This window comes from Ips typographus, linkage group LG3 (genome assembly GCF_016097725.1).
Source record: "Ips typographus isolate SLU linkage group LG3, UJ_Ityp_2.0, whole genome shotgun sequence".
Classification (NCBI taxonomy): domain Eukaryota; kingdom Metazoa; phylum Arthropoda; class Insecta; order Coleoptera; family Curculionidae; genus Ips; species Ips typographus.
Window position 1 is genome coordinate 5180492 of NC_138424.1, and position 25608 is coordinate 5206099.

General features: G+C 40.4%; 1 protein-coding gene across 1 annotated transcript in view; it reads right to left on the bottom strand.

Moving 5' to 3' along the window:
- Positions 1-25608, bottom strand: part of LOC145725983 (uncharacterized) — a 191245-nt gene that overhangs the window by 43380 nt on the left and 122257 nt on the right. Inside the window, exons 69-77 of the mRNA XM_081974908.1 lie at positions 6149-24394; positions 4844-6023; positions 4529-4753; positions 4238-4467; positions 3939-4013; positions 2278-2382; positions 1092-2224; positions 467-527; positions 210-260 (exon numbers count right to left, since the gene is read on the bottom strand). Coding sequence (XP_081831034.1) covers positions 210-260; positions 467-527; positions 1092-2224; positions 2278-2382; positions 3939-4013; positions 4238-4467; positions 4529-4753; positions 4844-6023; positions 6149-24394 — 21306 coding nt within the window. The remainder of the gene's footprint in view (positions 1-209; positions 261-466; positions 528-1091; positions 2225-2277; positions 2383-3938; positions 4014-4237; positions 4468-4528; positions 4754-4843; positions 6024-6148; positions 24395-25608) is intronic.

The following is a 25608-nucleotide window of genomic DNA, read 5'->3' on the forward strand; positions in this document are numbered from 1 at the left end:
ATTAGCACTTAGGTCACTGCTATAATAAAGCCGTTATCACTCATATAATCCGATTCACTGCTACGCAACTTAAAAAAAATACAGTTTAACGTCAAATTATTAACTGTATCAAAAGAGTAGTTTTCGGAACAGTAGACAAAGCCAAAACTATACAATATTGGTCAAAACTGTCACTTAGGACAGCAACAGTACAACACAGTAACACTCACCCTCTTTTTCTCCCTTCTTTTTGGTTTTTCTTTTAACGATCTTGGTGACATCTACAGGAGAAAATAAAACTGCCAATTAATATTTAATTACTTAGACACACAATTTATTAACACACACATACAGACAGGTCTAAAAACTAGCAACAAAAAACACACTGTACAAAAAGCGGTTAAAGAAACAAAAATAAAACAAAACATTACAAAAAAATACCAGGCAAGCAAAATATGTCAGGCTGAAGCTTCAAACCTAAACTCACCCTCGTGGACTTCGACTTTTTCTGTGACTGTCACTGTTTGTGTAAGGTCCTTGGTTGGTACCTGCAAGTAATCATATTTTTGTTTCCAGGAACATACGCTGTGATGTAAAATTCAAATGAAGAAACAGAAGACTTGAAGAAGGATGTTAAAGAAGTGAAACTAAATTCAGTGGAGGTTGCTAAACGATCAATTGATGGATATTTTTGGAAAGCCCAGAATCTGGACTATCCATCAACTTCAATATTCTTTAAGCATATCTCATCAAATAACCACGTTATTAAGGATCAAAGTGTTTCAAAATTGTGTAGAAAGAATTCCCTATAGGAGTAATGTCACTAAAGCAAATATTGTGATTTATGCCTCCAACTTTGTTGTTTTCTGAAGTACGAAAGGGATGGTTTTCCTATTTGTTTTTGGGAGTTTTACGGTTATTTTTGCTTCACATATTTACTATTATACTGAAATATTTTAATTTTTTTTATAAGAATATTTTAAGGTTCAAAGAAAGTTTTGCCTTTCTTGGCAAAACTGCCACTGAATAAATTCAAGCTTTTGTAAGAAAATTTGTCTTTTTCTTCTACCTCAAAAAATCCTAATTGAATCAATGTAAAGAAGAAAACTTACCTCCTGAATCTCGGGAGCCTCCCAAGCTCTCTGCATAAAATCTTCTGGAGTAAAGTTGGTCAAAATCTCCTCGACGGTGACGTAGTTAGCCTCAACCATTTTCATCAGCGCTCTGAATCCAACAGTAGCCGCCAACTCGCTCTCATCGATGGTGGTTTCTTCAGTCAACACCTCCGAGATCAAAGCACCGTGTCCTTTCCTCTCCACCACGTTAACCATGGCGGATTGAGCTTCTGGACTTTTCAATGAAGGGAATTTGTTGTCGTCGTAGAGCACCGTCACCTCTTTGACAGTGATGCCGTTCTTCAGCAAGTAAACTATCTCTGCTATTTCCCTAAGTGGAGCTTGGCCAACACCGAATTCTTTGGCGTTGATCAGTTCCAACATGTGTGTGACCTCTTTGGCCATTTTGAGTTCGCTTTTACGGATAATCTTCTCGCATCGTTCTATGATTTGTTCCAGTTTCACTTCAGTGACGTTCACTGTCTCTTCAGCGCTTGGTTGAGTCGCTGGTTTAGCCTTGGCAGTTTGTGGTAGAATCTTTTCGATGTCCTTAATGATTTCTTCCGCTAGGATTTCATCGATACGCAAGGGTTCTGCAGGAGATAGTTTCTCGGTAACTCTCTCAAATGGAGACTCTTCAGTCTCTTCCTTGTCATCAATCTTCTTGCAGGAAGCTACAGCTTCGGTTCTGAGTGGTTCTTGAATATCCAGCACCGGCTTGGCCTTAACCTCTTCAATAAGCGGTGCTGTAATGTCTTCTGTAGCTTCGGTGGGTTGGACCTCGGTGACTCCTAGAGGTTTCTTCTCTTCCTCGGTTTTTGGTTGTGCCTTTTGCTTTTTTCGCACTTCTTTTTTCTTCTCAATTGTTACGCGCTCTTTCTTCACTTGTTCTTCAATTTCTTGAGCGCGACGTAGACGGATTTCTTGTTTGGCTTGTTCGGGGATTTCCTGGACGAAGAGTTGACCTTTGGTCACGACTTCACCGATTTCACTGATGGCTTTGCACAAGTAGGTGCCCACGTGAGTTTTGGTCACGTCCGTGATGGTGCAGGTGGTTCTGTTGTCTTCGATGCGGATTTTGACGTGTTGGTCATTGCGCAACACTTTATTGTTGTGGTACCAGATTATATCTGAGAAAATTTGAAGGTTATGAGGTGAGTTTTGAAGGGTTTCGGTAAAGTACCTGGAGTCGGGGTTCCTGTGAAAAGACACTCGAACACGATAGTCTCAGCTTCGGTGGTTCGGATGTCTGTGATTTCTTTCACGAAGGTTGGTACGGCATGAACAGCTACAAGCACAGAAACATCTTAGTTTATTGCTAGAAAGTTATCTTTATTTACTAGCAAAGCTAGGGGAGTTTAAATGATAAAAAGATGCCGGAAGGGTTTTTAATGCAAACTAAAATTGCTGGTTTTGATGCAGAAATGATGCAATTGTTTAACAAAATGCTTCATTCCACTCCATACTACAACTTGCACTATTATCTTACTTTATGTTGCGTTAACCTACAGATGTGCCAAGCTTCATTAAATGTCAGTCTGACGTAATTTGACAGTTGGTTACGAGAACCCAAACAGGATATCTGATAAAGCAAACATGTGACCATGTCTCCTGTCCCCATTTTGGTTGTTTTATTAATTTTCTTGTGTGTTAAACGAGTTTTTCTAAAATCATCCTGTAGGAGGAGTTTTTGAGTTATGAAACATTAAACCTGGGTACAACTGTAATACTACATTAGTATGCTAGATTAGCTTGAAAGTTGTGAAATTGACATTTTCAATGGAACCAACTCTTGTACAAAACTGGACACACCTGTAGATTTAATATGAAAGGAATGGACATTACCTGGACTCACCCATCAACCAAAATATACGTGGCCTGGTCATGCTGGTATCTAGGAACTTACTGGTCTTTAAAATGCAAAAAAAAAACAACCGGTTATTGAGAACAAAAGCCAATGGAAAGCGGCACGCTTGTGTTAGAGTTTACCTGGTTCCTCGTCCTCTTCAGGACTGAAAGCGGCAGCTAGTCCCCTACCTCTGTCGCTCATACATTCACTTTCTAGTAGCAAAAACTCCTGCAGCTCCTCCTGGGAGTCGGCGGTGTGCAACTGGAAAAATGCACTAGGATCTATTTCTCTTGGTTCTAAAGGGTACATAGTACTTTCAAAGTAACCGCGCCCCAACTCTTTAGGGTTCTCATTTTTTACTCTTGGTATTGTGTGGTACCGTTCCAGCTCGTGGTAGTCTTCGTAAGGTTTAGGTAAGGGGTTGCATGAAGATGAGTAGTAACGCCGTTGCTCTGAGCCACTGCTCCCCCTAAAGCTGCTAGATCTTGTCGATGGTTCGCTTTTTTCTTCAATAGGAGACAAGATGAAGAAAGCTGGTTGTTCTTCATCTTCCTGCTCTTCTAGAGTATCATTCCCTACCTGCTCTAGCTCTTCGTAATCACTGTTGATTACGTCAAAACTTTCATAGTGTGAATCAGCAGGTTTGGTGTGTAGCAGCTCCATAACAGAGCCTACAGAGTGTCTATGAGAGTTTAAGTAATCTGTCATAGTAGAAGCGATAAAGTCGTTCTTGTAACGGTTTTTCTGTTGACTTGGTTCGCTTTGTATTGAAGCTTCCGAGTTTTTGCGCGACCCTCGCGGGAATCGTAAGTAGAAGGGGGAGTCGTCCTCGCTCAGAAGGCTGCTCAGTGCTGATCTCAACGATTCAGCTGATACTATACCTTGGTTTGTGTTGGGTTGTTGTGGGTTTTTCTTTTGGTTAGCAGCTGATTCTAAGCTGTCAGCCGACAAGTCCATAGAACATGCATGCGAAGCGCCCCCTTGGGGATATTTACCTTTTAGGGCTGTGTTTAGTTCTTCCATGTGGGTTACCCATTCGGGTTTGCGGTACAATTTGGTACCAATTATACCTAGAAATTCAAACAATCTATTAACAAATTTGAAACATCAGTTAGAGGATGTGTTTGTGTGTTTTGAGTTGAGTTGTTATGTGATAGAGAAAGACATAAACAACAAGGGGAGAAAAGAGATAGACACACATAAAGAGAGGAGAACTTCCTTCCGCAGCTGAGCTGAAATGAACTGGTTCATTATTAACAAACTTTCTGTAATAACATTGATGGAAGGCAATTACCTTCAACAGTTTCAACAAGTAAGTGAGTCACTGTGGTAGCGACTCCTAGCGGGTTTTGTGCCTCATACACAATCTCTCCAACATCATCCGGATACGTCTCTGGTAGTGTCAATATTGAGGTTCCGTCCTCAAAGTTGTCAATAATAAACTCATGAGAAGGAGTGATTTCCTCTCCTTCCTTCAACCATTTACCCTCCGGTTTGGGTCTACCAATAACCTTGACTTCTAGCCTGCATTACAAACCATTAATGTTTACAAACGTATAATTTAATCAAGAAGTGTGGAAATTACCTGGTTACATGTCCATCTCTAGTTTGCACCACCTCGGGTAGTTTCTTGATAATTCTAGGAGCAAACTCCTCCTCGTCTGAGGTGATCACTCCTTCGCTGATGGTGCGATCCAGCAGGTCCTCTTCAGATCCTGTCATGTGCCCCAGCTCCGAATCGGGAACGTACTCGAAAGGTTCCACTACCAAAGTTGTGCGGCAGACTGCTTCCCCAATTTTATTCACAGCTCTGTAAAGAATTAGGGAGTGAAAATTTAGTTCAAAATTTCAGATTTTATGCACGTTAGCATCGCTCAGCTGTATATTCTGTAAAACTCACCTGCAAACATACTCTCCAGCATTCTCAGGGAAAGCTTCCGTAATAGTCAAGGTGCATACACCTTCAGTATCCTGGGAAATCACCACGTCCTGAGCTTCCCTCAATGGTTGGTCGTTGAACAACCACTGCACTTTAGGGGTGGGTTTACCCACCAGCACACAACTGAAAGACACCTTCTCCCCATCCATAACGCACACAGGAGTGGCGGGTTTAATAAATCTGGGGTAAACCAACTCTTCTGTCTCTTCCAAAGGAATGTCTTTCACAACATTGATATTTGCGGTGTGTGTTAAAGATCCTGCCACGTTTTCTGCTCTGCAAGTGATTGGACCTGCGTATTCTGGCGTTATTTCGCTGATGAGGAGGGTGGATTTGTTTCCAACAGTGACAATACGCACTTCTGGGGTTGAAGTCACTGGAACGTCTTTGATGAACCATTGGAAGGTTGCTGTGGGGATGGCTTCTACTATACTTTCAAAGATAACCACCTCGCCTTCTTGTACTATTTGAGGTTTGATTGGTTTAACCCATCTTGGTGGTTGAACGTCACTGACTTCTTCAGTAATCACAACAGTGCTGGTGGATTTGGCTTCCCCTCTTGGGTTAGTGGCAACCACTTCATATTTGCCAGCTTTGACTTTCTTTGGGACTTTCTTGTTTATTTTCAAAGTTGTTGTGGTTTCTGTTTCGGTGATTTCATATTTTTCATCCTGAGGTTGAATCAGTTTGCCATTCCTAAACCACTTCACTTCAGGTTTGGGGATACCCACTATCTCAGCTTCGAGCACGACTTCATCGGAAGGTTTGGCGATGACAGCTTTAATTGGTTTGATAATTTTAGGGGCTTGCATGACAGGTTGTTGAGCTTCAGGAGCTTTGAAAACTATCAAATTGGCTCTGCAAATTGCAGTTCCAAACTTATTTTCAGCTAAGACTTTGTAGATTCTTTCATCCTGTGGTGTTGGCTTTAGAATCTCCAAAGTGGTTTCTCCGGTTGTTTCATCGTAAGTGATTACCCTTCCAGGTTGGGGTTTTAGTTCCTCGTCTTCTTTGAACCACTTGACTAGTGGAGTAGGTTGACCGATTACGGTGGCTTGCAGCACTGCCTTTGATGTTTCTTCTACTATCTTAGGTTTCAGGGGTTGTGTGAACTTGGGTGCCATTCCTGTTTCTTCTTTTTCTAAAAATTAGATCGAATTACTAATCTGTGCGAAACGATAGCAAAACATTAAAACAACAAAAACACTCAACATCAAAATAACAATATAATTGAAAGCAAACGTCAAAACCACACCAACACCATACCTAAAATAACTAAGTTGGCTGTAGAAGTAGCAACCCCAGCGGGATTTCTAGCTTTGCAGGAATAAACAGCCACATCCTGAGGCTCAACCTTTAAGAACTCTAACGTAACCACATCTTCCACGACCGTGACCGTAACGCGTTCGTTTCCGCGGAATTCCACTTCGTTCTTATACCACGTGATTTCCGGGAATGGTGTTCCTTCAACGCGGCACACCAATTTGGTGGGCATACCTTCTTCGACCACGACAGGTTCGACGCGCTTGGTAAAACGCGGGGCGACCGTTCTGGTTTTAACTCGTTTACCTAAAGTTTTCTGCACTAAAGAGGTTTGAATTGTTGTTTCCTCGTGCAAACCAGTGTGTTCCGTAAGCTCTTCCTCCGGGAGTTTGTCTGTAATTTCCGTGGTACGTTTCTGGGAGATGATTTCCAGTTCTGGCAAGGGTTGACTGTCGTCAAACTTGACGGTACGCTTCCTTTCCACTTTAACTTTCTTTGAGGTTATCTGCACTTCAATACCTTTCTTAAACTCTTCTTCTTCCAGGTCTTTAGGTACAACCTCGTCAATAACTCGAGGTTTTTCAGGTTTCTTTACTTGTTCCGTTAAAGTTATTTCAGTCTCTGATACTTCAGGAGTTTCAGGAGTTTCTTCTACATCTTCAATCTGTACAGGTTGTAGCTCTTCAGGTTTGGGCTTTATCTTCTTCTTTTTCTTAGTGACGTCTTTATCTACAGGCTCTAATTTCAAAGTATCAGTGAAAGTGTCATCGGGAACCTCATAAGCCAATTGGGACTTGACTTCTTCAGTGATGACTTTATGTTCAGGTTCTTCAGGTGCGGGTTTGGTAAACGGTTTGAGTTTAACTTCTTCCGGAACCTCTTCAGGTAGAGGCTTTCTTTTACCTCGTGGCCATTCTTTGACTTCAGGTTGTTCTTCAGTTTTCTCCTTTGGTGTTCGTTTCCATGGTGTAGTTTCATCTGGTTTATGTTCTTCCTCAGGTAATTCGGTAGGCTGAAGCTCTATGACAGTCACCTCTTCAGGTTTAGGTTTTTGTTTTGGTTTCCTCTTTGTGGGTTCAACCTTGATACCTTCATAATCTTTAGGCTCAAACTCATGACTGGTAATCTCAATAGGTTTAGACTTTTCTGGAATATCAACTTCGTCGTGCTTGTCTCTCTTCACAGGTTTCAGCCTCACATCTTCATGAGGCACCTCCTCTTTAGGAATTTTGCCTTTACCAATCTTCAAACCAGGTACTTCTTCAATCTGTTGTTCTACTTTAGGTTTGGGCTGTCTACGCCAAGGAGTAGCAGGAATTTGTTCTTCCTCTTTGGGTGTTTCTTCATAGTCAAACTTCTCAGCCACTTCAGGCACATATCTTTCAGCGTCCGGAATTTCCGGCAACTCCACGTCACCCTTCTTCTTCTTCTTAGGTTTCTTCTGTTTTTCCACAACTGTGGCTTCGATTAAATCAGGTTGTTCAACAGCTTTCAGAACCACTTTTTCCAGGTCTTCAGTTTCTTCATGTTTCTCAACTTTACTTACCGGTTTCAGCTTCACTAGTTCAGGTAAAGCAAATTCTTCGACTTCCGCTTTTTCTGGTTTTTCCGGACGTTGGATTGGTTTTAGTTTTACTTCTTCAGGTTTCTCTTCTTCTTGAATGATCTTCTTCAATTTAGTCTTCTTTGGTTTGGGTTTTTTCTCATCATCCACTTTAAGGACTATGGTGTCTTCTACTTCAGTGATGGTTTCGACAATAACAGACACTGTAACTTCTGGCTTCTTCCCTTCTTCTTCCACTGTTACAATTTCAGTGGTTTCTTCTTTATCACCCTCCTTCTTTTTGATTTTTCTCTTTTTAATGGTCTTCTTTCTAGGTTTGCCTTCTTCGATTACTGTGGTTTGTTCCACTTCTTCCGGCAGTTCTTCCACAATAGATTTAGATGGTTCTTGAGTTTCTTCTTCCAAGACTGTCACTGTAGTTTGTGGTTGTTCACCCTCTTTTTCTACCGTAACAATTTCAGTTGTTTCTTGCTGGTCACCTTTTTGTTTCTTGATTTTGCGTTTTTTAACAACGGTTTTTCTAGGTACCCCTTCTTCCATTACGATGGTTTCTTGAATTTCTGTTGGTAGTTCTTCAACAGTGTATAAAGGTATGGCATCCAAAGGAGTTACACCTTCTTCCACTGTTACCACAGTTTCGGGTTTTTCACCCTCAGTTTCTGTAGTTACAATTTTTGTGGTTTCTTGTTTGTCACCGTCTTTCTTCACAATCTTCCTGGTTTTAATAGTTTTCTTCCTGGGAATACCTTTCTCAATCACTACGGTTTCCTGGACTTGTTCAGGGAGTTCCTCCACTTTGTAGATTTCTTCTTCAGGGGCGACTAACTCTTCTATGGTGACTGTAGTCTCTGGGGCTTTACCTTCTTCTTCAGTTGTAGTGATTTCGGTACGTTCTTGTACATCACCCTTTTGTTTTTTGATCACCCTCTTCTTAACCACCTTCTTTCTGGTTTGACCTTTCTGATCGGTTACTGTAGTCTCCTTGATTTCTAAAGGAAGTTCTTCGACGGTGTAAACTGGTTCTTCTTCTTCAGGTACCTCAAAGGGTTTTAGTTCTACTTCTTCTAGAGAAGGTTTCTCAATTTCCTTGGGTTTCTTTTTGGTAGGTTTCAGTTTGACTTGTTCCGTCCAAGGAATTTCTTCAGGTTTTTCAACTTTCTTTTTCTTCTTCTTGGGTTTCTCTTCCAAAGCAGGTACATCTTCAACGGTTACCACTGTTTGTGGAGCTTTTCCTTCTTCTTCCACAGTAAGAATTTCAGTTTGTTCTTCCTTACTTCCACGCCTCTTCTTTATCACCCGTCTCTTTAAGGTTTTCTTCTTTTTCACCCCTTCTTCGATAACGTCGACTTCCTGCACTTGAGTGGGAAGTTCTTCAACTACCTGCGGCATTTCTTCTTCAACTGGTGCTTCAAGTATACTGATAACTGTTTCAGGTTTCCTGCCTTCAGTTTCTATGGTAGTGATTTCAGTAATTTCGTCTTTATCACCTTTGCGCTTTTTGATAGTGCGTTTCTTCGATACTTTCTTCCTAGACACTCCATCTTCAATTACTACAGTTTCCTGAATTTGCACTGGAAGTTCTTCAACTAAGTATTCAGGTTTTGGTGCTTCTTCCTTGAAGGGAGCTTCGATTTCCTGCACTTCTACCGTAGTTACTGGTGCGTGTCCTTCTTGTTCTGTGGTAACGATTTCAGTAATTTCTTGTTTTCCACCTTTGCGTGTTTTGATAACTTTCTTCTTTTGCACTTTCTTCATCGGGACACCTTCTTCAACTACTGTTGTTTCCAAAATTTGTTCTGGCAGTTCCTCAACGGTGTAAATAGGTTCGTCTTTTTTGGTGATTTGTTCTTCTTGGACTGTTACAGTGGTTTTGGGTTTCTTTCCTTCTTCCTCCACTGTAACTATATGAGTAGTTTCTTCTTTGTCGCCACGCCTCTTTTTAATGACCCTTCTTCTGGTAATCACCTTTTTGGGTACACCCTTTTCGAAAACTATGGTTTCTTCAATTTCTTCCGGGAGTTCTTGAACCACGTATTTGGGTAAGTCTTCCGCCACTTGGTGTTCTGGTAGATCTTTCTCGAGGCGCATTTTAATTAACTCAATTTCTAGAAGGTCTAATATTTCTTCCGGAGTCACATCTTCTTGTTCTTCTAGGCTAGGAACCACTAAGTATCCCTCAGATGATACTAAGGTTTCTTGGATCTCAGTTTTCTTTGTTTTCTTCACTTTCTTGGGTTTTCTCTCTAGAGGTTTAACTTCTTCAGTAACCACCACACTAGTTACTGGTTTCTTTCCTTCTTCTTCCACCGTAACGATTTCGGTTGTTTCTTCTTTGTCGCCCTTCTGTTTCTTGATCTTCCTCTTCTTCACCACGGTTTTCTTCGGTACATTCCTCTGATCTAGGACAATAGTTTCCTGGACTTCTAAAGGCATTTCTTCGACTACATATTCAGGTTGTTCTTTTAAGGGTTTTAGGGGTGCCACTTCTTCTTCTACAGTTACCACAGTTACCGGAGCTGTTCCTTCTTTTTCTGTTGTTACGATTGTGGTGGTTTCTCTCTTATTTCCGTGCTTTTTCACAATTTTTCTAGTTTTGGTAAGTTTCTTCTTAGGCTTACCTTGTTCAATGACAGTAGATTCCTGCAAATCTTCAGGAAGTTCTTCAACAATGTACACGGGTTCTTCAAGTTTAGGTCCTTCAATTTCTTCAGTAGTCACTGTAGTCTGTGGAGCTTTACCTTCTTCCTCCACCGTTACAATTTCAGTTCTTTCCTGCTTGTCACCCTTTTGCTTGTGCACAACTCTCTTTTTGATTACCTTCTTCTTAGCCACACCTCTATGATCAATTACTGTGGTTTCCCTTATTTCTACTGGGACTTCTTCAACTAAGAAAACAGGTTCCTCCTTTTCAGGCACTTCGAATGGTTTCAATTCAACCCCCTCAAGCTCAGGTTTTTCAATCTGTTTGGGTTTCTTCTTTGCAGGTTTCAGTTGTACTTGCTCAGTCCAAGGCACTTCTTCAACTTTTTCTGGGACCTTCTTTTTCTTCTTTTTAGGCTTCTCTTCGGGAACAGTAATTTCTGCAGTTGTTACTGTAGTTTCTGGGGCTTTACCTTCTTCTTCAACTGTAAGGATTTCAGTTTTTTCTTCCTTACTGCCACGTCTCTTTTTGATCACTCGCTTCTTTACTGTTCTAATTTTAGGCACACCATCTGTGATTACGCTGGTTTGCTCTACTACGGTAGGTAATTCTTCCGTGGTTTCTTCAACTTCTTGAGCAGTCACAGGAGTTTCTTCTATAGTTACAAAAGTCTCCGGGAGTTTACCTTCTTCTTCCACAGTAACAATTTGCGTTGTTTCGTCCTTGTCTCCTTTGCGTTTTTTGATTGTGCGTTTCTTCAAAACTTTCTTTTTGGTAACACCACCCTCAGTGACTACAGTTTCCTGTATTTCAACTGGTAGTTCTTCAACTAAATACTGAGGTTGGGTTTCTTCCTCAATTGGTGCTTCAATTTCTTCTACGTGCACTTCTGTAATGGGTTTTTTGCCTTCCTGTTCTGTCGTTATTATTTCAGTCACTTCTTGCTTGTCACCTTTTCTAGTTTTTATTACCCTCTTCTTCTGCACCCTATTTTTAGATTTTCCTTCTTCAATTACTGTCGTTTCTAAAACTTCTTCAGGGAGTTCTTCAACAGTGTAAACGGGTTGGGTTTCTTCAGGAGCTTGTTCTTCTAAAACGGTTACGGTGGTTTCTGGGGCTTTGCCTTCCTCTTCCACTGATACGATTTGTGTGGTTTCTTCTTTACTGCCTCGTCTCTTTTTGATCACTCTCTTTCTAGTTTTAACCCTCTTAGTCACTCCTCCTTCTGTTACTGTTGTTTCATGTATTTCGTCTGGTAGTTCTTTTACCGTGTATTTTGGCAAATCTTCCGGAGCGACGTGTTCAGGGAGGTCCTTAGCCAAACGCATTTTGATCAGCTCAACCTCAAGCATTTCCATAATGTCCTTAGGGGTTTCCTTCTTCTCTTCTAAAGTAGGAACAAACAGATAGCCTTCCTTAGAGACTAAAGTGGTCTCAGTTTTCTTCACCTTCTTGGTCTTCTTAACTTTAGGTTGTTCAGTTACAACCACAGTGGTTTCAGGAGCTTTTCCTTCTTCTTCAACGACCACAATTTCAGTGGTTTCATCCTTGTCACCCTCTTTTCTTCGAATCACTCTCTTTCTCTTCACTTGCTTTTTAGTCACACCTCCTTCAACTACAGTGGTTTCTTGCACTTCTTCAGGAAGTTCTTCGATAACAGGCCGCTCAATTTCTTCAGCCTCTTCTTCATGAACGGTGATTGTGGTTTGTGGGCTGACGCCTTCTTCCTCTACGGTGAATATTTCGGTGATTTCATCCTTGCCACTTTTGGTCTTCTTTTTGATAGTTCTCTTCTTCTCCACCTTCTTCTTTGCTACGCCATGATCTACCACAACAGTTTCGCGAATTTGTACTGGAAGTTCTTCAACAAGATACTCAGGTTGCACTGAAGTCTCTTCTAAAGGAGCTAATTCTTCATGGGTTTGTACCACAACTTGTGGTGCTTCACTTCCCTTTTGAGTTGTGACGATTTCGGTCACTTCTTGCTTATCACCTTTACGTGTTTTAATAACACGTTTCTTTACAGTTTTCTTCTTAGGCCGACCTTGCTCAATTACGGTAGTTTCGTACACTTCTTCCGGTAGTTCCTCCACAGTGTATACCGGTTGGTCTTTAGGTGTTTCTTTTTCTTCAATAACCACGGTGGTTTCAGGAGCCTTGCCTTCTTCTTCAACAGTTAAAATTTCAGTAGTTTCTTCTTTACTACCACGTCGTTTCTTAATAACCCTCTTTTTAGTTTTCTTCGTTCTTACTTTACCGTCTTCAATAGTTGTAGTTTCCAGGATTTCCGCTGGAAGTTCTTCAATTACCACTTCCTCAGGTTGGATTTCTTCTACTTTGGGCTTCTTAACTTTCTTCACCTTTTTGACTTTAGTTTGTTCTGTCAAGTCTTCTTCAGTTACTGTAACTGTAGTTTTCGGCTTTTTGCCTTCTTCTTCTACAGTGTGGATTTCAGTTACCTCATCTTTGCTTCCTTTCCTCTTTTTGATTACCCGTTTCTTCACCACCTTTTTAACCAGTTTACCATGATCAACAACTGTAGATTCCTCCACCTGCTCCGGAAGTTCTTCAATAACTTCCACTGGAGCGGTTTCTTCTTCCACATCATGCACCACAACTGAAGTTACAGGTTTTTTACCTTCTTCCTCAGTTACGACAATTTCAGTAACTTGTTCCTTGCCATCCTTCCTTTTCTTCAGCGTCCTCTTTTTCACCACCTTCTTTTTGGGAACTCCATGTTCAACTACCACAGTTTCCTGGATTTGCACCGGTAATTCTTCAATTTCATACTCAGGCTGTGCTGGTACCTCTTCTTCAGGTGCTTCAAATTCTTCAACAGTCACCGTAGTTTCAGGTAGTTTACCTTCAACTTCTGAAGTTACAATCTGAGTTACTTCTTCCTTGTCGCCTTTTCTGGTTTTAATAACGCGTTTCTTCAAGACTTTCTTCTTCTTCACGCCATGGTCGATTACAGTGCTAACTGAAACTTCTTCAGGGAGTTCTTCTACTGTGAATATTGGTTGTTCTACGTCGGCTTCCTGCTCCTCCACAACTACAGTAACTTCAGGTGCTTTACCTTCTTCTTCCACCGTCAATATTTGAGTGGTTTCTTCTTTGCTTCCACGTCTCTTCTTGATAACCCTTTTCTTAGTTATTTTCTTTGTTGCCACACCTTTATCGAGGACAACAGTTTCTTGAATTTCTTCTGGAAGTTCCTGGATTACTTCTTTACGTTCTACAGGTTTAAGTGACATAGTTTCTTGTTCAGGCTGTTCTGGTTTCTTCATTTTAGGTGTTTTCTTCAGTTGCACTTGTTCAGTCCAAGGTAGCTCCTCAGGTTTGTCTTGTTTAGGTTTCTTTTTAGGTTTTTTCTCTTCAGGTAGTTCTTTAACAACCACCGTTACCTCCGGTTGTTTACCTTCTTCTTCTTTAGTAGTGATTTCAGTGATTTGTTGTTTGCCACCTTTCTTCTTCTTCTTGATGACTCGTTTCTTTATCACCTGCTTTTTAGGGATTCCTTGTTCAATTACTGTAACGACAGTAACTTCTTCAGGTAGTTCTTCAATTATGGGTTGTTCGGGTGCTTCTTCATCCGGAGCTTCAATTTCAGTGATGGTCACCGTCGTTTGTGGAGCTTTGCCCTTTTCCTTTAAGGTTACAATTTCCGTAACTTCTTCCTTGCCATCCTTTTTGTCTTTCTTCAAAGTGCGTTTCTTCAGCAATTTAACTTTAGGAACACCACGTTCAATAGTGGTAACTTCCTGAGTTTCTACAGGGAGTTCTTCAACAATATACTCGGGTTCTACTGGTGTTTCTTCAAGTGGGATTTCTTCAATTGTCACAGTGGTTTCAGGTTTCCTACCTTCAACTTCGGTAGTAATCAAAGTAGTGACTTCTTCTTTATCACCTTTTCTTGTTTTGATAACTCTCTTCTTTTGAACTTTCTTTTTCTTCTCTCCACCTTCAACTATAGTTGCAATGGAAATTTGTTGTGGTAGTTCTTCAACAACGTAAATTGGCTGGTCTTTTACTTCTTCAGGCAATGTAGTTTCCTCAACTATCACCACTGTTTGTGGTGGTTTGCCTTCTTCTTCAACGGTTACAATTTCAGTTGTTTCTTCTGTGTCACCTTTACGCTTCTTGATAACTCTCTTCTTCTTCACGACTTTTTTAGTTTCACCCTTATCGACGGTGATGACTTCCTGAATTTCTTCCGGGAGTTCTTCAATTTCCACCACGGGCTTTTTCTTTCTCGGTTTGCTTACTTTAAGTGGTACTACATCTTCAGGGATTTCTTCGATAACAGTCACAGTAGTTTGCGGAGCTTTTCCTTCTTCTTCTACAGTCAGAATTTCAGTGACCTCATCTGTGTGAGGCTTCTTCTTTCTAATTACACGCTTTTTCAACACTTTTTTCTTTGTCACACCCTGATCAACTACAGTAACTTCTTGAATGTCTTCAGGTGCCTCTTCAATTAAAGGAGCTGTTCGTTCTTCTTCAGCTGGTTCTTCGTAAATTGTCACTGCTGTTTGAGGTTCTTTACCTTCTTCTTCTACAGTCAGAATTTCTGTGACTTCATTTTTGGTGTCATCCTTCTTCCTTTTCTTAATTGTTCTCTTCTTGATGATCTTCTTTTTGGGTCGGCCTCGTTCAATAACCACTTCTTCTTTAATTTGCACCGGAAGTTCTTCCACAACGACGTCAGCTTCAGCTAATTCAGATGGTTCTAATGGTCCAGAGAGTTCTTCAATTTGTACTGTGACTTCAGGAAGATCTCCTTCCTTTTCTGTTAGAGTGAGTTGGGTGACTTCTTGTTTGTCACCTTTCGTGGTTTTAATGACGCGTTTCTTCACAAGCTTCTTCTTTCTCACACCCTGCTCTATTACACTAGTTTCAAATACTTGCTCTGGGAGTTCTTCTACTTTGTAAATTGGCTGGGCTATTTCTTCTTCTGGAATAGTTTTTTCTTCGATAACTACAGTGGTTTGAGGAGCTTTACCTTCTTCTTCAACCGTCACAATTTGAGTGGTTTCCTCTTTGTCACCTTTCCTCTTTTTAATTACTCGTTTCTTGGTTACCGTCTTTTTGGTCACTCCCTTATCAGTCACCACAACTTCTTTGACTTCTTCGGGGAATTCTTCAATAACTGCTGGTGTTCTTTTAGTAAACTTCTTTTTCATTAAATGAACTTTCTTTTTCGGCAGTTCCTCAGCAGTTTCTTCAGTTACAGTAACTGTAGTTTCAGGCTTCTTACCTTCTTCTTCTAAGGTAACAATCTGTGTCGTTTCATCTTTGCTGCCCTTGCGCTTTTTAATAACGCGCGTTTTCAACACTTTCTTCTTCACCACACCATGGTCAACCACTTCAATTTCTTGCGTTTCCTCAGGTTGCTCTTCAATGGTAGGTTTAATTAGAAGTTCGTCCAGAGGTTGTTCTTCTTCATGGACTATAATTTGTGTCTGAGGGCGTTTTCCTTCTTCTTCAATTGTAATAATTTCAGTAACTTCTTGTTTGCCATCCTTTTCTTTGCGAAGAGTTCTCTTCTTTTGTACTCTCTTCTTTGGTACGCCCTTATCAACTACCACTGTTTCTTGTATTTCAACTGGTAGTTCTTGAATAGCGTAGGTCGGTTCTTCTGGTGTTTCAATAATGGTGGTTACGTCAAATTCCTCAGTTGTTACAGTAACTTCAGGAGTTTTACCTTCAATTTCTTTAGTTACTATTTCAGTTACTTCTTCTTTGCCACCCTTCTTGGTTTTAATAACACGCTTTTTCTGTGTAACCTTCTTTTGAACACCATGATCTATAATAGTGACTTGAGAAATTTGTTCTGGTAGTTCTTCTACTGTGTAAATAGGTTTCACGACTTCAAGATCTGCTAATGGAAGTTCTTCTACAGTTACAGTAGTTTCAGGTTTCTTGCCTTCTTCTTCTACCGTAACGATTTGTGTCGTTTCTTCTTTGTCGCCTGTACGCTTCTTGATGACACGTTTTTTAGTAACTTTTGTTGTGGCTTTGCCTTTATCGATTACTGTAGTTTTCTGTACTTCTTCAGGAAGTTCTTCAATGACTACTTCTTCTACAGGAACCTTCTTCAGAGGACGCAATTGAACTTCCTCCGGTTTTCCGGGTTCAGCCTTTTTGGCTTTGGGAGTTCTCTTAAGCTGTACCTGTTCAGTCCAAGGAATTTCTTCAGGTTTCTGCTCAATTCTCTTGGGCTTCTTCTTGTTTTGTTCAGGTGTTTCTTCAGTGACACTGACCACTGTTTCTGGTTTTTTGCCTTCTTCCTCCATAGTTACAATTTCAGTTATTTCTTCTTTGTCACCTTTCTTCTTCTTTAAAATCCGTTTCTTCAAAACCTTCTTCCTCACTTCTCCTCCTTCTATTACTGTAACTTCTTGGACATCTTCGGGCAACTCTTCTATGACAGGCTTAACTTCTTCAAGGGGTTGTTCTTCTTCGTGGACTATTACTTGAGTCTCTGGGCGTTTGCCTTCTTCTTCTACCGTAATAATTTCAGTTACCTGTTGTTTACCATCTTTTTCTTTACGGAGAGTTCTTTTCTTTTGCACTCTCTTCTTAGCCACGCCCTTATCAATAACTACAGTCTCTTGAATTTCCATAGGTAGTTCTTGAACTGTGTAAGAAGGTTCTTCAGGAAGTTCTGTGGTGCTTTCCACTTCTTCACTTGTAACGGTAACTTCAGGTTTTTTGCCTTCAACTTCTTTGGTAATAATTTCGGTAATTTCTTCTTTACCACCTTTTCTGGTTTTTATGACTCTCTTCTTTTGCGTTACCTTCTTCTCAACTCCTCTCTCTACCACTGTGGTTTGCGTAACTTGTTCAGGGAGCTCCTCAACAGTGAAGATTGGTTGCACGACCTCCAGTTCTTCAAGAGGCTGTTCTTCTACTGTTACAGTAGTTTGAGGTGTTTTTCCTTCTTCTTCTACTGTAACAATTTGAATGGTTTCTTCTTTATCTCCCCGACGTTTTTTAATCACTCGTTTTTTGGTCACCTGAGTTCTACTTTCACCTTTATCTATAACAGTAGTTTTCTGCACTTCTTCCGGCAGTTCTTCAATAATTAGAGGTTGTTCTTCCTCTGGAAGCTTCTGTTTTTTGACTGGTTTTAATTGAACTTCTTCAGGTTTTTCTTCTGCTGGTTTTGTAGGTTTAGGAGCTCTCTTAAGTTGAACTTGTTCCTGAGTCCACGGTACTTCTTCAACTTTCTTGGGTAACTCTTTAGGTTTCTTCTTCTTTTCTAGAGGTGTTTCTTCAGAAATTGTTACTACTGTCTCAGGTTTTTTGCCTTCCTCTTCTTGAGTAACAATTTCAGTTACTTCTTCCTTGTCGCCCTTTTTCTTCTTTATTATTCTCTTTGTTATCACCTTCTTCTTCACTTCACCGCCTTCAAGCACTGTAACTTCTTGAACGTCTTCTGGTAATTCTTCAATCACCTGTTCTTCTTGCGGTTTTTCTTCTTCATGGACATTGATTTGAGTTTCTGGACGTTTACCTTCTTCTTCAACGGTGATAATTTCAGTTATTTCTTGTTTGCCATCTTTCTCTTTACGTAGGGTTCTCTTCTTTTGTATCTTCTTTCTTGCCACACCTTTATCAATAACTACAGTCTCCTGTACTTCCAAAGGAAGTTCTTGAACACTGTAAGAAACTCCTTCTGGGGTTTTTGAGGTTCTTTCAACTTCTTCAGTGGTGATTGTAACTTCAGGTTTACGGCCTTCAATTTCTTTGGTAACAATTTCAGTAACTTCTTCTTTGCCAGCCTTTTTGGTCTTTATGACTCTCTTCTTTTCAGTAACCTTTTTTTCTACTCCACTCTCCACAATAGTGGTTTGGGTGACTTGTTCAGGTAGTTCTTCAACTGTATACACTGGCTGTACCACTTCTAGATCTTCGATAGGTTGTTCTTCTACTGTTACTGTAGTTTGAGGTGCTTTTCCTTCTTCTTCCACTGTGACTATTTGCGTGGTTTCTTCTTTGTCTCCTTTACGTTTTTTGATAACACGTTTTTTAGTGACTTGTGTTGTTACTTGTCCCTTATCAATGACTGTGGTCTTCTGGATTTCTTCAGGCAGTTCTTCAATCAATAGTGGTTTTTCCTCAACCGGAACTAGCGCTTTCTTTACAGGTTTCAACTGGATTTCTTCAGGTTTCTCTGCAAGGGGTTTCTGAGTTTTTGGTGTGCGTTTGAGTTGGACTTGCTCAGTCCAAGGAATTTCCTCTACCTTCTCAGCAGGGATTCTCTTAAGTTTCTTCTTTGTTTCTTCAGTAACCTCTTCAGTCACTACAACAGTCTCAGGCTTTTTGCCTTCTTCTTCTTGAGTAATAATTTGAGTTACTTCTTCACGATCACCTTGTTTCTTCTTGATAACTCGTTTGGTGACAACTTTTTTCTTCTTTTCGCCGCCTTCAACCACTGTAACTTCTTGAACGTTTTCAGGTAGCTCTTCAATAACCGTTTTCTCCGGTACAGCCTCAACTTCTTCAAAAGTACGTACGGTAGTTTCAGGTTTCTTGCCTGGTTGTTCTACAGTAATGATTTCAGTGGTTTCCACTTTGTCATCTTTCTTCTTTTTAATAGTGCGTTTCTTCTCTACAACCTTCTTAGGTTTACCATGATCCATGACTGTAGTTTCTTGTATTTGAACTGGAAGCTCTTCTACCACATATTCGGGTTGTACTGGAGTTTCAATCATTGGTGATACAATTTCTTCAGTTGTTACTACAGTTTCAGGTTGTTTACCTTCTTGTTCTGTTGTTGTGATCCTGGTGATTTCTTGTTTGTCATCTTTAGTGGTTTTGATAACTCGTTTTCTTTCTACCTTCTTTTTGGGCACCCCCTGTACGAGTACTGTGGTTTCCTGGACTTCTTCAGGTAGCTCTTCTACAGTGTAAATGGGTTGTTCTTCAACTACTGTCTTTTCGTCAACCACAATTGAGGTTTCTGGTGTTTTTCCTTCTTTTTCCACTGTGACAATTTGAGTAGTTTCTTCTTTGCTTCCTCTACGTTTTTTGATCACTCTGGTCTTGGTGACTGTTTTTTCTACTTGACCCTTATCAATTACAGTTGAAACTTGAATTTGTTCAGGTAATTCTTCAATTGTGACGGGTGCTTCAGCGAATTTCTTTACAGGTTTCAGTTTTACTTCTTCTTTTTCTTTCACCTCTTCGATCTTTTTGGGTTTAGATCTCTTGAGTTGAACGTCCTTAGTCCATTCAGGTACTTCTTCTTTTGGTGCTTCAATCACTCTTCTAGGTTTTGGTTTTTTCTGTTCAACTGGTTGTTCTGTCACTGACACTACAGTTTCTGTAGGCTTATCTTCCTGATCTATAGTGACAATTTCAGTAACTTGCTTTTTACCACCTTCGGATTTTTCGATCACCCTTTTCTTTGTGACTTTTCGTTTTGGAACTCCTTCTTCAATTACTGTGGTTTCTTGAACTTCTACAGGCAATTCCTGTATCGTCACTGTGGGCTGTTCTTCATATTCTGGCTGTTCTTGCACTTCTACAGTGTGTACTGGTCGTTTTCCTTTTTCAGTTTTGGTGGTAATCTCAGTTGTTTCCACTTTTCCATCTTGATGTTTTTGTAAAGTGCGTTTCTTCACAACTTGTTTAGCTACAGTTTTCCCTACTTCAGTGACTTCAGTTTCCTGAACTTGCACAGGTAACTCCTCTACTATATATTCAGGTTCAACCGGAGCTTCCTCTTTACTGAGGGGTAATTCTTTGACAGTTACTGTAGTGACTGGTGCTTCGCCAGTCTTCTCTAAGACCGTAATTTCAGTAACTTCTTTTTTGTCACCTTTTCTTGTTTCTATGACACGCTTCTTCTTCACTTCTTTCTTTGTTTCACCTGCTTCAGTTACTGTGGCTTCAGTTATTTGCACTGGAAGCTCTTGAACTACATAGGTCGGTTCTGGTTGTTTTGGGGCTGGTTGTTCTTCTTCAATTACTGTGGTTTGAGGAGCTTTACCTTCTTCTTTAGTTGTTACTATTTGGATTGTTTCTTCAACGTCTCCCTTCTTCTTTTTCAGTACCCGTTTCTGGGTTATTGTTTTCTTTTCAATACCATCAACTACGGTTTTCTTCTCTACAATTTCTTCAGGGAGTTCAATGATGGTTTCTTCCTCGGTGGGTTTAGGACCACGTTTCCATAGTTTAGCTTCTAGAGGCTTTTCTTTACTTTCTTCTGGAGCTTTAGGTCCTCGTCTCCAGGCTCGTTCTTCTGGAATTTTATCTTCCTTAACTTCAACTATCTCTTGTTGGTGGATAAGGGCTTTGTCTTCAGTGTGCCTCAAAGGAGCTACTTCTTCTTTTGGTGCTTCAACCACAGGCTTTTTGGGCGTGGGTTTAAGGGTGACTTCCTGCTGGTTCCAAGGTATAGGCTCTTCTTTTTTAGGAAGAGGCTTTGGAATCTTCTTCTTCACTATTTTTGCTTCTTCTTCAACCACTTCCTGTACTTCTTTGGTTACTTTGTCTTGTGGTTTTGGCTCTCTGCGCCAGCTTTTTTCCACTAAAGTAGTGTCTTCGCTCACAACTACTTTTTCTTGGACATCTACAATTGATTTGTCTTCAATTTGCTGTACTGGTGCAAGATGTGGTACTTCTTTTGTTGCTGCAGGTTTGGGGGTTTCTTCAGGTATCAATTCCTCAATTGGTACCTGGGGCACTGGCTTCTTTTGTGTGGGTTTCAGGCTTATTTCCTGTTGGTTCCAAGGAACTGGTTCTTCTTTGGGAGGCAGTTGTTTAGGAACTTTCTTCTTGACTACTTGTTCCTCTACCACAGTCACTTCTTCAGTTTTAGTAATTTCTTCTGTCTCGGTAGGTTTACGACCACGTTGCCAAGTTTTCTCAACCAATGTGGTTTCTTCCCTAGTCTCAACCTTTTGTTGAATATCCAATATGGATTTATCTTCCACTTGCTGAATTGGTGCTAAAGGTTTAGGAGATTCTTCAGAAACTACTTCTTCTTTTGGTGCCTGGGGAAGTGGTTTCTTTGTTGTGGGCTTCAAACTGATTTCCTGTTGGTTCCAAGGAACTGGTTCTTCTTTGGGAGGCAGTTGTTTAGGAACTTTCTTCTTGACTACTTGTTCCTCTACAACAGCCACTTCTTCAGTTTTAGTAATTTCTTCTTTCTCAGTAGGTTTACGACCACGTTGCCAAGTTTTCTCAACCAATGTGGTTTCTTCCCTAGTCTCAACTTTTTGTTGAATATCTAAAATGGATTTATCTTCCACTTGCTGAATTGGAGCTAATGGTTTAAGAACTTCTTCTTCTTTTGGTACCTGAGGAAGTGGTTTCTTTGTTGTGGGTTTTAAGCTGATTTCCTGTTGGTTCCAAGGAACTGGTTCTTCCATTTTAGGCAAAGGGCTAGGTACTCTTTTCTTAACCCTTTTTTCTTCCTCTACAATAACTTCTTCTTCTTTTAGAGCTGGCTTAGGTCCACGCTGCCAAGCTTTTTCGGCTATAACAGTTTCTTCCTTAACTTCAACTTTTTGTTGAACGTCCAGAAGAGACTTATCGTCAACATGTCGCAGCGGAGCTAATGGTTGTACTTCTTGCTCTTGAGGCACCTGAGGCTTCTTTGGAGTTGGTTTAAGGCTAATTTCCTGTTGGTTCCACGGTACAGGTTCTTCTTTCTGTGGAAGCGGTTTTTTCTGAGGAATTTCTTGAGGTTCAACCGGTTTAGGCCCTCTAGGCCAGCCTTTCTCCTGCAAACGCGTTTCTTCCGTGACCTTCTCTTGAAGATCTAACAAAGTTTGATCTTCAATATATTGGGTTGGGGCAACTTGTTTAGGACCTCGCTCCCAGGCTTTGGTTTCAACTTTTTGGGTTGTGGTAGTTTCAGTTGTTTCTCTTACATCCAAAAGGGTTTTGTCTTCTGTTTGTTGAAGAGAAGCTTCTTGTCGTTTGACGCTAATCTTCTGGTGGTCTTCGACCTGTCTGGTTGTCGTAACAGTGCGTTCTTCAATACCTTCTTTAGGACCTCTTTTCCATGTTTTTGTTTCCACAGTTTGGGTGGTGGATACTTGCTCATCTTCCCTGATTTGCATAAGGCTTTTGTCGTCCAAAACTTGTAACACTTCCTTTTCTTGACTTGTAGTGGTTGTAGAGGTTTCTTGAATTTGTTGCTTCTTGGATGGTTTTAACTGTACTGGTTCTATAGTCTCAGACTCTACTTGCTTCTTTTCTACAGTGGTTTTCTTTAGGGTTATTGGTTGTTGGTTCCAAGGTATGGGTTCTTCCTTCTTCACAACTTTCTCAGAAGGTTTCTGTTTGATTGCAACTTGTTCTTCCTCTTTACGTTCAATGAGAGTTATGGATTGTTCAGGTTTGGGTCCACGCTGCCAGGCTTTGGCTTCCAGCTCTTTCTGTTGCATCTCTATCATTTCGCTGGTTCTTTGCTGAATATCCAGAAGAGTTCTGTCTTCAACTTGCTGAAATTTCGCTAATTCTGCAGCCTGATGCTGCTTCTCAAAGCTTTGTATTTCCAACTGAATTTGTTCGTTAACATTCAGTAGTGTTTGGTCCTCGGTGTGAAGAAGTTGTGACACTGCTCTAAGATCAGTGTGCTGGATTTCTTCAGTTTTAACTTGTTTTGGTTGTACTACTGCAGGTTTAAGTGGCACTTCTTCTAGTTTAGGTTTTGGAATGTCTTTCTTCTCTATAGTGGTGGGTTTCAAGTGCAGGTCTTCGCTACTCCATGGTACTGGTTCAAACTGAGCTTCTTCAGGATGTGGTGTTTCTCTAGGGGCTGGTTTAAGAGCTACTTCTTGAAGAGTTTCGTGAGGGATTTCTTTCTTTTCAGGTAAAGTGTGTTTCAAGTGGATGTCTTCTTCAACCCAAGGTACTGGTTCCCCAGGTTTTCGTTCTGCGTGCAAGGTTTTCAGCTCTTCTTGGGTTAGTTGTGGAACTAGAGGTACTGGTCTGAGGGTGACCTCTTCTAAAGTTTCATGGGGAATTTCTTTCTTCTCTGGGATTGTGTGTTTTAAGTGGAGTTCTCCTTCAGTCCATGGGATTGGTTCACCTTCGTGTTTTAGGGCGGTGAGTTTAGTTTCTAGGAGATCGAGTAATTGAACTGGTTTAAGGTGGACTTCTTCCAAAGTTTCTTTGGGGATTTCTTTGATTTCTTGAGGTGTGGGGCGCAAGTCTATTTCTTCCTCGATCCAGGGTATGGGTTCTCCGGGTTGGCGTGGTTGTTCTAGTTTGGCTTGTTTTAGAGCTTGGATTTCTTCCAAGCTTACTGGACGTAATGTGACTTCTTCGAGCTTTTCGTGAGGGATTTCCCTGAGTTTTGCTATTTGGTCTTTTGGTGCTGGTTTGAGGGTGATTTTCTCTTCAATCCAGGGTATTAACTTAGCTTGTTGGGGTGGGGGTGAGTGAACTTCGTGTTTAACTACCTTCTGGGGTTTAGCCAATACAGTGTCTATGTCGACTTCTATGGAGTCCTGTTTGACTAAAGTTTGTCTCCATGCGTCGCGTTTCTTTTGCGCTTCACGCCAGTCTAAGGGGATTTCTTCAACATTAGTTTGGTGGACTGGTTCCCTGGGTAATGACTCCAAACTTACGGGTTTCAACTCAACGGGTTCTAAAACAGCCCTAGGAATTTCTTTGTGAACGGGTTTGCTGGGTTTCAAGTGAACTTCTTCGATAGTTTCGCGAACCGGTTCCCGATGTTCGATTTTAGCTTTTTTCAGTACGATCGGTTCCTCGTACCACGGTTGCGCTTGTAACGGTGCCGGTAACGGTTCGATTTGCAAAAATAGTTGTTTACGCGGAAATTTACGCCACGATAACGTTTGGTCACCGGGTGGCAGTTCGATAGGTTCTAAAGGTTGGCCTGGTTGGCCGTCCGGCGCGAATTGTACGGGGCTTACGCCCCCCGTTCTTTGAGGCCACGCCCCTTGGGGCTGTTGACCGTATTGCGCTGTTTGTGGGTGGGGGGGAACACCTTGTTGGGCGGGTTTACGCTGAACACCCACCCTTTCTGCAAGATTCACATCCAAGTTTAAATATATGACTTACCTTTTTGGGAGAGAACATTTCTTACAAAATAATGTATATCCTTAGTAGATATGTCTTTAAAACTACTAAACAACAACCGTTGATCAATATTGCAATATTTAAAATAATGTAGAGGAAAATATATGGTATAGTTAAAATTGTTTTTCTCGCTCATTTATACAGGGTGTTTACTGCATCTAAACAGCAAGACTTACAGGTTTAAATTACGGAAAATATGTTCTTATTTACTGGATCATTGTTACTATTTAGTCGCGTGGTTCTTTCCAAAAATACAATATAAGTTTTAGTGCGTTAGTTTCCAAAGAGTGACACTTTGTATATAATGTATTTTTACAAATTTAACTAGCAAAAATGCCTAACTAATACTAACAATACAATAATTGTAACGCAAAGTGTGATTATCAAACAAAACTTTGTTTAGAGCGTTAGAGACAGAGCAATTAGAGCTTAATTAAATTAAATTTTGGACAATTTTCAGAAGTATTTAGACACTTCTAGCACTCTCAAAATTGTTCTAAGAGTATCTGACAATTTAAATAACTTCTAGGAACGTTTAAGTTACCCAAAAGGAGTCTCTGGCAGTTTTTGTTAGGTTTTCACTACTCTTTAGATGCTTCTGGTATTTTCAAATTAGTTGTAAAGACTTCTGGCCATTTTAGAAAACTCTTGGAGACACCCAGCAATTTAAAAAAATATTGTGAGGCTTTCCAGGCTTTTCTGAAATTTCCAAAATAATTTTAAAGGCATATTTAGAGAACTCTTGTAAAGCTTTGAGCACGTGTAAAGTGTTCTGACAATGTGTAGGAGATTTCCAGAAGTATTTAAAAACCTCTGGCATTTCCAAAATAACTTTAGAGTAGTAGGTTAGTCTATTTAGAGCCCTCTCAAAATTGATTTTAAAGGCATCTGGCAATTTTAGAAATTTCTTGAACAGCTCATAACGCGCCTTTGGAATTTGTTCTGAGATCTTCAGAAATATGTTGAATTGTCAGACATTTTCAAAACAAATCTAGAGGCCTCTGGAAGTTTCAGAACATTTTTGAAAAATGTATGACACTTATGGTAATGTTTGGGAAACTTTCTGTCATCATTTGGAGACTCTGGAGTTTCCAGAAAAACTTAGGACACTTGCAAAGACCTCTGACAATTCTAACATATTTTTAGTTGTATTTAGGGAACTTTGACGTTTCCAAAATAATTTTAGAGGCC